General features: G+C 47.2%; 2 protein-coding genes across 2 annotated transcripts in view; one reads left to right on the top strand and one right to left on the bottom strand.

The window, feature by feature from the left end:
• LOC143955908 (uncharacterized) overlaps positions 1-16427 on the bottom strand; it is an 865587-nt gene that overhangs the window by 510741 nt on the left and 338419 nt on the right. The gene's annotated exons all lie outside the window — the stretch shown is intronic.
• LOC143955348 (uncharacterized) overlaps positions 5055-16427 on the top strand; it is a 316606-nt gene continuing 305233 nt past the window's right edge. The window contains 2 exon segments of the mRNA XM_077465415.1: positions 5055-5192; positions 5307-5404. Of these exon segments, the coding sequence (XP_077321541.1) occupies positions 5159-5192; positions 5307-5404 (132 nt within the window). The 5' untranslated portion in view covers positions 5055-5158.

Genomic DNA, 16427 nt, shown 5'->3' with positions numbered 1-16427 from the left:
CAGGGTCATAACATTCCCCCACTTAAACTTCTGAAACATTTCTTTCATTTTGGAGATGTGTCACCTTTTCCACCAATCACCTTCTCACCTCATCAGTCTATTGTAGAATTTCTACATCTATACTAACAATGTCACACTTACCCCTAACACAGGTGGTCACACACTATAGCTGGCTTCTGTGTTCTTCACCTATAGAAGCCCCCTTTCCCATAAGGCAAGCAGGCCTCCTGGTACTCAGTTGTGCCCAGGACTTATACACAATGCTATAGTGCCACCACTCCAGGGCAGGAACGAACTGAGTACGGCAACCAGGTACTTGCGGTCGGCAGACAGGCAGTGCGGTTCAACCACAGTCCAGGTACAAGGCAGGGTAAGTTCAGAATAGTCAGGGTCAAATCCGTAGTCAGAAGGCAGGTAGAAATCAAAGAGTAGTCAATATCCAATCCGAGGTCATCAACGAGGGAATTCCAACAGTTGAGCAGGGCAGACAAACAGAGTGCTTGAAGCACATGTTACAAATACAATATGACAAGCATGAGACTGCGGGCTTGGCTGGCTTAAATCAGGTTTGGTCTCCAACCAGAGACTGACCACATCAATCACCGTGCAGGTGGACAGACAGACAGGGAGAAGGTATCACAGCCAAAACCAGGATAATGAAATGAAGAGCACAGTCCTAACAAACGGATTAGAGTACTTTTATTAGTGACGGGGGGATGGGTGGTTTATTTAGGGGGAATTGGGATATTTATGTCTTTATTTTATAAGATTTAAAAAGGAAAAAATGTCATTGGTAGTAAATGTCCGGAAATATTTTTCCATAATGTTCCAAGTCTCAGCTATTCATCCTAAAATATGATCAGTAAAGTCTACCGGAGTACACGGAGATCTCAGGAATATGATGGCAAAGCCCACAGAAAAAGTTAATCTTTCAGTTTAGGAGAGGTGGGACGCACCCGGGAGAAATTATTCTGTGAACAGAAACCTCATAGAGCGCCCTCTACAGCTCCTTCTCCCAATATCCCTCCAACTAGAGTCAGAGAATCCTATGACATCACAATGACCTCACAGTGTTATATTCTTAAAGCGGAGGTCCACCCTAAAGTGGACCTTCCGCTCATCGGAACCCTCCCCCCCCCTCCGGCGCCACTATTGGCACCTTTCAGGGGGGAGGGGGGTGCAGGTACCTGTACAGTACAGGTATCTGCACCCACTTCCGGCATGGCTATCTGCGGAAAGGGGCGTAGATCTACGCCCCTTTCTGAAAGTCCCCCCCCCCCCGCTGCCTGCTGGGAAACGCACAGATCCCAGAGACAGCGGGGACCGTCCTTATTGCGCAGCGCGACTCGCGCAATGCGCAGTAGGGAACCGGGAAATGAAGCCGAAAGGCTCCACTTCCTGATTCCCATACCCAAGATGGCGGTGGCGGCAGCACCCGAGAGACGATCGAGAGATCGGCTTCGGGTGCCGACATCGCGGGCGCTCTGGGCGGGTAAGTGTCCTTATTTTAAAAGTCAGCAGCTGCAGTATTTGTAGCTGCTGGCTTTAAAAAAAAAAAAAAAAAAAAAAACGCGGAGTCCCGGCGGACTCCCGCTTTAAACCCCCCTCCTGCCCAGACCAATTTTCAGCTTTCAGCGCTGATGCACTTTGAATGACAATTACGCGGTCATACAAACACTGTACCCAAATGAAATTTTTATCATTTTTTTCCCACAAATAGAGCTTTCTTTTGGTGGTATTTAGTTACAGCTCGGAGTTTTATTTTTTGCTAAACAAACAAAAAAAGATGCAAAATTAAAAAATCATGTTTAATAGTTTGTTATAAAATTTAGCAAACAGGTCATTTTTCTCCTTCATTGAAATGCGCTGATGAGGCGGCACTGGTGGGCACTGGTGAGCACTGATAGGCTGCACTGATAGGCTGCACTGGTGGGCACTGATAGGCACAGATAAGGCGGTACTGATAGGCACAAATAAGGCGGCACTGATGGGCACAGATAAGGCGGCACTGATGGGCAAAGATGGGCACAGATAAGATGGCACGGATGGGTGGCACGGATGGGTACCACTGATAGATGGGACTGATGGGCACTGATAGGTGGCTCTGATGGGCACTGGTAGATGATCCTGATGGGCACAGATATGTGGCATATGAGGTGCAGCACTGTTGCTGAGGCAGATTGTGGGCACTGATGGGTGGCACTATGGGCACTGATGGGTGGCACTATGGGCACTAATGGGTGGCACTATGGGCACTAAGGGGTGGTACTGATGGGTGGCACTTTTACTATAATTAGGTGGGGGCAGGTGGGCACTGATGACTTGGCCCCAGCTCGCCGTGAGAGGGACGGTGATCAGCTTTTTTTTTTTTTCTCCTCGCGTTGTCAGCACGAGGAGGAAAAATAGCCGATCACCGGCTCTGTTGTGATCACATGATCAGCTGTCATTGGCTGACAGCTGATCACGTGGTAAGGGGGGTCGGGATCGACCCCTTGCTCCGATCTGTGATCAGGCGAGTCTCATAGACTCGCCGATCACAGAGCGCGCTGCGCGCACCCCTCAGGGGGTGCGCAGGCCGCTCGTGCACGGGGTCCGCAGGTCCGCGCTGCAGCCGTCATTCCTCTATAGCGCCAGATCTCAAGCGGTTAAGCTAGTGCATTGTTGGTTCACTTACCTTTTTCCTTCAATTTCCCTTCTAAATGTTTTTTTTTTTTTTCTTTGTTTTCTTTGTCTGAATTTCTCACTTCCTGTTCCTCCTCAGTAAGCTGTTCTGGCTGACTAAACACCAGCTCGGATGATGGTGTGAAGTTGACTGAGGAGAAACAGGAAGTGAGAAATTCAGACAATGGGGGAAAAAAAAAAACATTTAGAAGGGAAATCGAAGGAAAAGGTAAGTCAACCAACAATGCACTAGCTTAAAGGAACCTATTTAGAAAATGAAAAAAACGAAGCTTTACAACCCCCTTTTTAAGTTTCCGAGTTTGGTAAATTCTACTGCAAGGTCCCTTCCCCCCCATTTCCTGTCAGATGAATGGGCAGCTTATAGTCTGAAGGATACCAGATGTTGAAAAGCTCAGGTATCCACTCCTTAGCCCTCACCCTTGTGAGAAACATAAGGGGAGGTGATGTTAAGGGGGGAAATAGGGGTGTGTGTGTTTCTTTTGGCGCGAATTTAGAAGCTTTGAGTTCATATAAGCAAAAGCTTGCTGGAAGACGATCCTTTCTTCACCTACACCCAGCTCTGAATACCGTATATACTCGAGTATAAGCCGAGATTTTCAGCCTCTTTTTTGAGGCTGAAAGTGCCCCCCTCGGCTTATACTCGAGTCGTCGCCGTCTGCCTACCCGATCAGCGTATCGAGCAGACAGACGGCGGCCATTCTACAATTCAAAAGCCGCGCCTCCCTCTCTGTGATAGGCGGAACACTCAATTTCCCAGCAGTCAGTGTTCCGCCTATCACGGACATCCTCTCATCCTCGTCCATAGTATGAGGATGAGAGGATGTCCGTGATAGGCGGAACACAGACTGCTGGGAAATTGAGTGTTCCGCCTATCACAGAGAGGGAGGCGCGGCTTTTGAACAGAGGAATGGCCGCCGTCTGCCAGGAGGAGAGCGTGGCACACAGAGGCTGCAGATTGGCACAGGTAGGCAGGGATGGAAGGACAGCACAGGGACGGACGGGACACAGGGACGGACGGGACACAGGGACGGACGGGACACAGGGACGGACGGGACACAGGGACGGACGGGACACAGGGACGGACGGGACACAGGGACGGACGGGACACAGGAATGGACACAGGGATGGACGGGACACAGGAATGGACACAGGGACGGACGGGACACGGGAATGGACACAGGGATGGACGGGACAAAGGAATGGACACAGGGATGGATGGGACACAGGAATGGACACAGGGATGGACGGGACACAGGGACGGACGGGACACAGGGATGGACACGGGGACGGACGGGACACGGGGACGGACGGGACACGGGGACGGACGGGACACGGGGACGGACGGGACACGGGGACGGACGGGACACGGGGACGGACGGGACACGGGGACGGACGGGACACAGGGACGGACACAGGGACGGACGGGACAGAGGAATGGACGGGACACAGGAATGGACACAGCGACGAACGGGACACAGCGACGGACGGGACACAGCGACGGACGGGACACAGCGACGGACGGGACACAGCGACGGACGGGACACAGGGATGGACGGGACACAGGAATGGACACAGGGATGGACGGGACACAGGAATGGACGGGACACAGGGACGGGACACAGGGACGGACGGGACACAGGGACGGACGGGACACAGGGACGGACGGGACACAGGAATGGACACAGGAACGGACGGGACACAGGAATGGGCACAGGGACGGACGGGACACAGGAATGGACACAGGAACGGACGGGACACAGGAATGGGCACAGGGACGGACGGGACACAGGAATGGACACAGGGACGGACGGGACACAGGAATGGGCACAGGGACGGACGGGACACAGGGACGGACGGGACACAGGGACGGACGGGACACAGGGACGGACGGGACACAGGGACGGACGGGACACAGGGACGGACGGGACACAGGAACGGACGGGACACAGGAATGGACACAGGGATGGACGGGACACAGGAATGGACACAGGGACGGACGGGACACAGGAATGGACGGGACACAGGGATGTCTTACCCTCGGCTTATATACGAGTCAATAAGTTTCCCAGTTTTTTTGGGGTAAATGGGGGCCTCAGCTTATACTCGGGTCGGCCTATACTCGAGTATATACGGTACATCTCGAGTATATACGGCCATTTCTAAAAGCTTAGACAATAGACCACATGGTCGAACTTGTAAGAACTCTTTTCATAACTTTTTTTGAAACGAATGAACAATATTAGAACTTTATTCATTTATGAAGCAACACATTCTTTTGTATCCTTATACTATTTTTGTAAGTATTATTTTTTAACTACTTTTGGTGTGTACAATAAAGTCTGGAGATCACATGACCATCACATTGGCTCCACCTCCCTCCCTGATAGAATAGAGAAATACAAAGAAGATTCTAGAAGTCACCAGAGAGATCATCGAGCTGCTGACAGGAGAGGAGAGCGGAGCCGGGAAGGACGTCATGATGGCCAATCAGCCGCCCCTCACATCACCGGGTAAGAGGAGACTTTATTGTAAAGGAGAGAGCAGTACGGAGGCTCCACCCATCCCCCATCATCTGATAAACACATAGAAACAATGTATTCAGTCAGTGTGTGTGTTTCCTACAGATGGATCCAGTAATGGGAACCCACCAGAGAGATGTCCCCGTCCTCTGTATTCCCGGGATTCCACACAGGAAGATCACACCATCCCCCACCATCATCAGGTAGATGAGGAACAATCACTGATAGTATCATTAGGATCTGTACATTATCTGCATTGTTACCATTGATGTCATTTTTATTATATATTCAGAGTGGAAACCTGAGAGATCCTAAAGTTGATGCTCAAGAAGAGTTTAAAATGGCGGATGAGCAGTATAGGGCGATGAAGGAGTTTTTTGAAGGAAATGCGGATCTGTATAAGGATTTCATGATGGGGCCACATAATACCAGGAACCCACCAGAGAGATGTCCCCGTCCTCTGTATTCCCGGGATTCCACACAGGAAGGTCACACCATCCCCCACTGTTACAAGGTTGGTGGGATGGAGAATCTACAACATGGACTTCTGGAGAGGATGTGTTTTTTTTTTTAATGTGATGTCATAGTAATAAATCTTCTATCTTACAGATGATATTCTCTCTCATTTTCTTGGTTTAGAGTGGAGATCCAATGGATATAGAATTTGAGGTGAAATCAGAAGAAGAAGAGAGGTATGTGAGGGATGATCAGCAGTCTATGGAGGAGGATGGAATAACGGGGACATTTATAGAGGAGGACACTCCTACAGAGATCAGCACAGGTGGGTCATTAACACTAAATCCATTCCTCCACCCATACTGCTCACTGATTGGTCCAGAGTAGGGCGGGGGCTGGGTGATATCAGCCTGTAATCCCCTGGTCACTTTCCTGAGCTGTGTTCCCCGTCCTGTATTCCTGGATTTCTCTCCGATAATCTTCCTTCTCTGTGCTGCCGACACAATTTATGTCTCTAGACTGGATTTATGGAGATTCTGGGGATCAGCCGGCAGCAAAATGTTGTATTTCACCAGTGGCGGCTGGTGAAGTTTTAGGATGGGGGGGGGGGGCACAAGACCACGCCCCTCCACAGTTGGCCCCTCCCACTTCTCATAAGCCACACCCCTTGTATAATCCACATCATATACCAGGCTGCACATTCTGTGTAGTAGTATGAGATCATACTATGATCATGGGCCACAGGTATAACATTATAAGTCTTACAAACACACGCAGACAGTGATAGGAGCCGATATATACTAATCTCACACACACATATTAGATGTGTATTTAAAGGGGTTGTAAAGGTTCATTTTTTATTTTCTAAATAGGTTCCTATAAGCTAGTGCATTGTTGGTTCACTTACCTTTTCCTTCGATTTCCCTTCTAAATGTTTTTTTTTCTTTGTTTTCTTTGTCTGAATTTCTCACTTCCTGTTCCTCCTCAGTAAGCTGTTCTGGCTGACTAACCACCACTCGGATGATGGTGTGAAGTTTACCGAGGAGAAACAGGAAGTGAGATATTCAGACAAAGAAAAAAAACATTTAGAAGGGAAATGGAAGGAAAAGGTAAGTGAACCAACAATGCACTAGCTTAGAGGAACCTATGTAGAAAATAAAAAACGAACCTTTACAACCCCTTTAAACACTGCGGTATTTAACCACTTCCCGACCAGCGCACGATGATGTACATCGACAGAATGACACAGGCAGGCATATTGGCGTACAGGTACGTCCAATATTCGTTGCCGCCATGCCATCGGGAGCGCGCCGCCAGCGGCGCGCTCCCGCGCTGGTCGGGACCCCCGTGAGTCCGGTCGCGGGACCTGCGGACTCGATTGCCGCGGGCATCCCCGCGATCGTCTCACGGAGCGGCCGAATGGAGGAAATGCTGTATAAACAAAATTTTTCCATTCTGCCTAGCAACTAGTGACGCTGATCTCTGCTCCATGTGATTGGAGCAGAGATCAGTGTACACTAAATGAAAGCCCAACCCCCCCACAGTTAGTAACACACCCCTAGGAACACTTAACCCCTACACTGCCACCCACTGGTTAACCCCTTCACTGCCAGTGTCATTTACACAGGAATCACTGCATTTATATAGCACTGATTACTGTATAAATGACAATGGTCCCAAAAATGTGTCAAAAATGTCCGATGTGTCCGCCACAATGTCGCAGTCACAATAAAAATCGCTGATCGCCGCCATTACTAGTAATAAAATAAAAAAAAAAAAAAATTATTAATAAAAATGCTATAAAACTATCCCTATTTTGTAAACGCTATAACTTTTGCGCAAACCAATCAATCGCTTATTGCGATTTTTTTTTTTTTTACCAAAAATATGTAGAATATGTATCGGCCTAAACTGAGGGAAAAAATGTTTTTTTATATATTTTTGGGGGATATTTATTATTACAAAAAGTAAAAAATAATGCGTTTTTTTCAAAATTATCGCTCTATTTTTGTTTATAGCGCAAAAAATAAAAACCGCAGGGGTGATCAAATACCACCAAAAGAAAGCTCTATTTGTGGGGGAAAAAAAGGACGTCAATTTTGTTTGGGAGCCACGTCACCACGACCACCGCGCAATTGTCAGTTAAAGCGATGCGCAGTGCCGAATCGCAAAAAGTGGTCTGGTCTTTGACCAGCAAAATGGTCCGGGGGCTGAAAGTGGTTAAACACTGCGGTATTTAATAAAAAAATATACTATATTTTGTATAGTGATGATGTACTTGCACGCATTACCTTATACTGTAGCAAATAGCTATACATGTACAATGTTGGACGCGAGCGGAGATTATTATATTTTGTACATAAATGTGCAATTATCATTGTCCTCAATGTATATCAGCCTCAGCCCAGATTATACGGAACATTCAGAACATTTTATAGAAAATAAATTGCTGGGGACATATACATTTCTCGCTATAAGAGCGGAATCTATAAATAAAAGGATAATAAGATGATGGCAGCATTACATGACCATCGCGATAAATTATTATTATTGCAATGCCACCATCATACATCCGATTATAAGATATATTTAATCATTTAATTAATAACAGTAACATACCCACCACAAACTGTATAATTATTCATGTAATCGTTCTAAAAGGGAAAAATAAAAATAAAAAGGGGGGGGGGGGGGGAATTTCTGCTAATCCATGAATAAAAAATGTTGTTACCCCATAAGGACCATTCTGTAATCAGATTATTGAGAAATCAGTTGACAAACTGGTGGCGCCATCTGGTGGTGCACATATAAATCCTGAATAATAATAATAATCCTACTATTCACTAAGTGGCTGCTACCCCCTAAATATAAAACCCATCAGACAGAGGTTACCCCTATAAGCCATTGTGCGTCAATTAATATCTCAAGACCACCATTGTGATCAGTTTTTACCCCGAAGAACAAACAAACATTCAGTATCCACTGTTTCTAGGGATCACGCAACATCAGTTGTAACCCATAAAAATAAAAAAATAAAAGCATAGTCCCTACCCCTGGCAACCATACAGCATCAGGCATTGCCCCTGGTAACCATACAGAATCAGGCATTGCCCCTGCTCATCATTCAGCATCCGTTACTGCCCCTAGTATTCATTCAGCATCAGGTATTGCCCCTGGTAACCACACAGCATCAGTTATTGTCCCTGGTAACCACACAGCATCAGTTATTGTCCCTGGTAACCACACAGCACACAGCATCAGTTATTGTCCCTGGTAACCACACAGCATCAGTTATTGTCCCTGGTAACCACACAGCATCAGTTATTGTCCCTGGTAACCACACAGCATCAGTTATTGTCCCTGGTAACCACACAGCACACAGCATCAGTTATTGTCCCTGGTAACCACACAGCATCAGTTATTGTCCCTGGTAACCACACAGCATCAGGTATTGTCCCTGGTAACCACACAGCATCAGGTATTGCCCCTGGTAACCACACAGCATCAGTTATTGTCCCTGGTAACCACACAGCATCAGTTATTGCCCCTGGTAACCACACAGCATCCGTTACTGCCCCTAGTATTCATTCAGCATCAGTTATTGTCTCTGGTAACCACACAGCATCAGTTATTGCCCCTGGTAACCACACAGCATCAGTTATTGCCCCTGGTAACCACACAGCATCAGTTATTGTCCCTGGTAACCACACAGCATCAGTTATTGTCCCTGGTAACCACACAGCATCAGTTATTGCCCCTGGTAACCACACAGCATCAGTTATTGCCCCTGGTAACCATACAGCATCAGTTATTGTCCCTGGTAACCACACAGCATCAGTTATTGTCCCTGGTAACCACACAGCATCAGTTATTGCCCCTAGTATTCATTCAGCATCAGGTATTGCCCCTGGTAACCACACAGCATCAGTTATTGTCCCTGGTAACCACACAGCATCAGTTATTGCCCCTGGTAACCACACAGCATCCGTTACTGCCCCTAGTATTCATTCAGCATCAGTTATTGTCTCTGGTAACCACACAGCATCAGTTATTGCCCCTGGTAACCACACAGCATCAGTTATTGCCCCTGGTAACCACACAGCATCAGTTATTGCCCCTGGTAACCACACAGCATCAGTTATTGCCCCTGGTAACCACACAGCATCAGTTATTGCCCCTGGTAACCACACAGCATCAGTTATTGCCCCTGGTAACCACACAGCATCAGTTATTGCCCCTGGTAACCACACAGCATCAGTTATTATCCCTGGTAACCATACAGCATCAGTTATTGCCCCTAGTATTCATTCAGCATCAGGTATTGCCCCTGGTAACCACACAGCATCAGTTATTGTCCCTGGTAACCACACAGCATCAGTTATTGCCCCTGGTAACCACACAGCATCCGTTACTGCCCCTAGTATTCATTCAGCATCAGTTATTGTCTCTGGTAACCACACAGCATCAGTTATTGCCCCTGGTAACCACACAGCATCAGTTATTGCCCCTGGTAACCACACAGCATCAGTTATTGCCCCTGGTAACCACACAGCATCAGTTATTGCCCCTGGTAACCACACAGCATCAGTTATTGTCCCTGGTAACCACACAGCATCAGTTATTGCCCCTAGTATTCATTCAGCATCAGTTATTGTCCCTGGTAACCACACAGCATCAGTTATTGCCCCTGGTAACCACACAGCATCAGTTATTATCCCTGGTAACCATACAGCATCAGTTATTGCCCCTAGTATTCATTCAGCATCAGTTATTGTCCCTGGTAACCACACAGCATCAGTTATTGCCCCTAGTATTCATTCAGCATCAGTTATTGCCCCTGGTAACCACACAGCATCAGTTATTGTCCCTGGTAACCACACAGCATCAGTTATTATCCCTGGTAACCATACAGCATCAGTTATTGCCCCTGGTAACCACACAGCATCAGTTATTGTCCCTGGTAACCACACAGCATCAGTTATTGCCCCTAGTATTCATTCAGCATCAGTTATTGTCCCTGGTAACCACACAGCATCAGTTATTATCCCTAGTATTCATTTAGCATCAGGTATTGTCCCTGGTAACCACACAGCATCAGTTATTGTCCCTGGTAACCACACAGCATCAGTTATTGTCCCTGGTAACCACACAGCATCAGTTATTATCCCTGGTAACCACACAGCATCAGTTATTGCCCCTAGTATTCATTTAGCATCAGGTATTGTCCCTGGTAACCACACAGCATCAGTTATTGTCCCTGGTAACCACACAGCATCAGTTATTGTCCCTGGTAACCACACAGCATCAGTTATTATCCCTGGTAACCACACAGCATCAGTTATTGCCCCTAGTATTCATTCAGCATCAGTTATTGTCTCTGGTAACCACACAGCATCAGTTATTGTCCCTGGTAACCACACAGCATCAGTTATTGCCCCTGGTAACCACACAGCATCAGTTATTGTCCCTGGTAACCACACAGCATCAGTTATTGCCCCTGGTAACCACACAGCATCCGTTACTGCCCCTAGTATTCATTCAGCATCAGTTATTGTCTCTGGTAACCACACAGCATCAGTTATTGCCCCTGGTAACCACACAGCATCAGTTATTGCCCCTGGTAACCATACAGCATCAGTTATTGTCCCTGGTAACCACACAGCATCAGTTATTGCCCCTGGTAACCACACAGCATCAGTTATTGCCCCTGGTAACCACACAGCATCAGTTATTGCCCCTGGTAACCATACAGCATCAGTTATTGTCCCTGGTAACCACACAGCATCAGTTATTGCCCCTGGTAACCACACAGCATCAGTTATTGTCCCTGGTAACCACACAGCATCAGTTATTGTCCCTGGTAACCACACAGCATCAGTTATTGCCCCTGGTAACCACACAGCATCAGTTATTGCCCCTGGTAACCACACAGCATCAGTTATTGTCCCTGGTAACCACACAGCATCAGTTATTGTCCCTGGTAACCACACAGCATCAGTTATTGTCCCTGGTAACCACACAGCATCAGTTATTGCCCCTGGTAACCACACAGCATCAGTTATTGTCCCTGGTAACCACACAGCATCAGTTATTGCCCCTGGTAACCACACAGCATCAGTTATTGCCCCTGGTAACCACACAGCATCAGTTATTGTCCCTGGTAACCACACAGCATCAGTTATTGTCCCTGGTAACCACACAGCATCAGTTATTGCCCCTAGTATTCATTCAGCATCAGGTATTGCCCCTGGTAACCACACAGCATCAGTTATTGTCCCTGGTAACCACACAGCATCCGTTACTGCCCCTGGTAACCACACAGCATCCGTTACTGCCCCTGGTAACCACACAGCATCCGTTACTGCCCCTAGTATTCATTCAGCATCAGGTATTGCCCCTAGTATTCATTCAGCATCAGTTATTGTCCCTGGTAACCACACAGCATCAGTTATTGTCCCTAGTATTCATTCAGCATCAGTTATTGTCCCTGGTAACCACACAGCATCAGTTATTGCCCCTGGTAACCACACAGCATCAGTTATTGCCCCTGGTAACCACACAGCATCAGTTATTGCCCCTGGTAACCACACAGCATCAGTTATTGTCCCTGGTAACCACACAGCATCAGTTATTGCCCCTGGTAACCACACAGCATCAGTTATTGCCCCTAGTATTCATTCAGCATCAGTTATTGTCCCTGGTAACCACACAGCATCAGTTATTGCCCCTGGTAACCACACAGCATCAGTTATTGCCCCTGGTAACCACACAGCATCAGTTATTGCCCCTGGTAACCACACAGCATCAGTTATTGTCCCTGGTAACCACACAGCATCAGTTATTATCCCTGGTAACCACACAGCATCAGTTATTGCCCCTAGTATTCATTCAGCATCAGTTATTGTCCCTGGTAACCACACAGCATCAGTTATTGCCCCTAGTATTCATTCAGCATCAGTTATTGTCTCTGGTAACCACACAGCATCAGTTATTGCCCCTGGTAACCACACAGCATCAGTTATTGCCCCTGGTAACCACACAGCATCAGTTATTGTCCCTGGTAACCACACAGCATCAGTTATTGTCCCTGGTAACCACACAGCATCACTTATTGCCCCTAGTATTCATTCAGCATCAGTTATTGTCCCTGGTAACCACACAGCATCAGTTATTGCCCCTGGTAACCACACAGCATCAGTTATTGCCCCTGGTAACCACACAGCATCAGTTATTATCCCTGGTAACCACACAGCATCAGTTATTGTCCCTGGTAACCACACAGCATCAGTTATTGCCCCTGGTAACCACACAGCATCAGTTATTGCCCCTGGTAACCACACAGCATCAGTTATTGTCCCTGGTAACCACACAGCATCAGTTATTGCCCCTAGTATTCATTCAGCATCAGTTATTGTCTCTGGTAACCACACAGCATCAGTTATTGCCCCTGGTAACCACACAGCATCAGTTATTGCCCCTGGTAACCACACAGCATCAGTTATTGCCCCTGGTAACCACACAGCATCAGTTATTGTCCCTGGTAACCACACAGCATCAGTTATTATCCCTGGTAACCATACAGCATCAGTTATTGCCCCTAGTATTCATTCAGCATCAGTTATTGTCCCTGGTAACCACACAGCATCAGTTATTGCCCCTAGTATTCATTCAGCATCAGTTATTGTCTCTGGTAACCACACAGCATCAGTTATTGCCCCTAGTATTCATTCAGCATCAGTTATTGTCCCTGGTAACCACACAGCATCAGTTATTGCCCCTAGTATTCATTCAGCATCAGTTATTGTCCCTGGTAACCACACAGCATCAGTTATTGCCCCTGGTAACCACACAGCATCAGTTATTGCCCCTGGTAACCACACAGCAGCAGTTATTGTCCCTGGTAACCACACAGCATCAGTTATTGCCCCTAGTATTCATTCAGCATCAGTTATTGTCCCTGGTAACCACACAGCATCAGTTATTGTCCCTGGTAACCACACAGCATCAGTTATTGCCCCTGGTAACCACACAGCATCAGTTATTGTCCCTGGTAACCACACAGCATCAGTTATTATCCCTGGTAACCACACAGCATCAGTTATTGCCCCTAGTATTCATTCAGCATCAGTTATTGTCTCTGGTAACCACACAGCATCAGTTATTGCCCCTGGTAACCACACAGCATCAGTTATTGCCCCTGGTAACCACACAGCATCAGTTATTGTCCCTGGTAACCACACAGCATCAGTTATTGCCCCTGGTAACCACACAGCATCAGTTATTGTCCCTGGTAACCACACAGCATCAGTTATTGCCCCTGGTAACCACACAGCATCAGTTATTGCCCCTGGTAACCACACAGCATCAGTTATTGTCCCTGGTAACCACACAGCATCAGTTATTGTCCCTGGTAACCACACAGCATCAGTTATTGTCCCTGGTAACCACACAGCATCAGTTATTGTCCCTGGTAACCACACAGCATCAGTTATTGCCCCTGGTAACCACACAGCATCAGTTATTGTCCCTGGTAACCACACAGCATCAGTTATTGCCCCTGGTAACCACACAGCATCAGTTATTGCCCCTGGTAACCACACAGCATCAGTTATTGTCCCTGGTAACCACACAGCATCAGTTATTGTCCCTGGTAACCACACAGCATCAGTTATTGCCCCTAGTATTCATTCAGCATCAGGTATTGCCCCTGGTAACCACACAGCATCAGTTATTGTCCCTGGTAACCACACAGCATCCGTTACTGCCCCTGGTAACCACACAGCATCCGTTACTGCCCCTGGTAACCACACAGCATCCGTTACTGCCCCTAGTATTCATTCAGCATCAGTTATTGTCTCTGGTAACCACACAGCATCAGTTATTGTCCCTGGTAACCACACAGCATCAGTTATTGCCCCTAGTATTCATTCAGCATCAGGTATTGCCCCTGGTAACCACACAGCATCAGTTATTGCCCCTGGTAACCACACAGCATCCGTTACTGCCCCTAGTATTCATTCAGCATCAGTTATTGTCCCTGGTAACCACACAGCATCAGTTATTGTCCCTGGTAACCACACAGCATCAGTTATTGTCCCTGGTAACCACACAGCATCAGTTATTGCCCCTGGTAACCACACAGCATCAGTTATTGTCCCTGGTAACCACACAGCATCAGTTATTGTCCCTGGTAACCATACAGCATCAGTTATTGTCCCTGGTAACCACACAGCATCAGTTATTGTCCCTGGTAACCACACAGCATCAGTTATTGTCCCTGGTAACCACACAGCATCAGTTATTGTCCCTGGTAACCACACAGCATCAGTTATTGCCCCTGGTAACCACACAGCATCAGTTATTGTCCCTGGTAACCACACAGCATCAGTTATTATCCCTGGTAACCACACAGCATCAGTTATTGCCCCTAGTATTCATTCAGCATCAGTTATTGTCCCTGGTAACCACACAGCATCAGTTATTATCCCTGGTAACCACACAGCATCAGTTATTGCCCCTGGTAACCACACAGCATCAGTTATTGCCCCTGGTAACCACACAGCATCAGTTATTGTCCCTGGTAACCACACAGCATCAGTTATTGCCCCTGGTAACCACACAGCATCAGTTATTGCCCCTGGTAACCACACAGCATCAGTTATTGTCCCTGGTAACCACACAGCATCAGTTATTGCCCCTGGTAACCACACAGCATCAGTTATTGTCCCTGGTAACCACACAGCATCAGTTATTGCCCCTAGTATTCATTCAGCATCAGGTATTGTCCCTGGTAACCACACAGCATCAGTTATTGTCCCTGGTAACCACACAGCATCAGTTATTGCCCCTGGTAACCACACAGCATCAGTTATTGTCCCTGGTAACCACACAGCATCAGTTATTATCCCTGGTAACCACACAGCATCAGTTATTGCCCCTAGTATTCATTCAGCATCAGTTATTGTCTCTGGTAACCACACAGCATCAGTTATTGCCCCTGGTAACCACACAGCATCAGTTATTGCCCCTGGTAACCACACAGCATCAGTTATTGCCCCTGGTAACCACACAGCATCAGTTATTGTCCCTGGTAACCACACAGCATCAGTTATTGCCCCTAGTATTCATTCAGCATCAGGTATTGCCCCTGGTAACCACACAGCATCAGTTATTGTCCCTGGTAACCACACAGCATCAGTTATTGCCCCTGGTAACCACACAGCATCCGTTACTGCCCCTAGTATTCATTCAGCATCAGTTATTGTCTCTGGTAACCACACAGCATCAGTTATTGCCCCTGGTAACCACACAGCATCAGTTATTGCCCCTGGAAACCACACAGCATCAGTTATTGTCCCTGGTAACCACACAGCATCAGTTATTGCCCCTGGTAACCACACAGCATCAGTTATTGTCCCTGGTAACCACACAGCATCAGTTATTGTCCCTGGTAACCACACAGCATCAGTTATTATCCCTGGTAACCACACAGCATCAGTTATTGTCCCTGGTAACCACACAGCATCAGTTATTGTCCCTGGTAACCACACAGCATCAGTTATTGTCCCTGGTAACCACACAGCATCAGTTATTGCCCCTGGTAACCATACAGCATCAGTTATTGCCCCTGGTAACCACACAGCATCAGTTATTGCCCCTGGTAACCACACAGCATCAGTTATTGCCCCTGGTAACCACACAGCATCAGTTATTGCCCCTGGTAACCACACAGCATCAGTTATTGTCCCTGGTAACCATACAGCATCAGTT

The sequence above is a fragment of the Lithobates pipiens genome, unplaced genomic scaffold, assembly GCF_037356315.1.
Source record: "Lithobates pipiens isolate NorthernLeopardFrog02 unplaced genomic scaffold, aLitPip1_a1.2 Scaffold_35, whole genome shotgun sequence".
NCBI classification, from domain to species: Eukaryota; Metazoa; Chordata; class Amphibia; order Anura; family Ranidae; genus Lithobates; species Lithobates pipiens.
The sequence above is the reverse complement of the archived record's forward strand: the minus strand, read 5'-3'. Positions and strand labels throughout refer to the sequence as shown.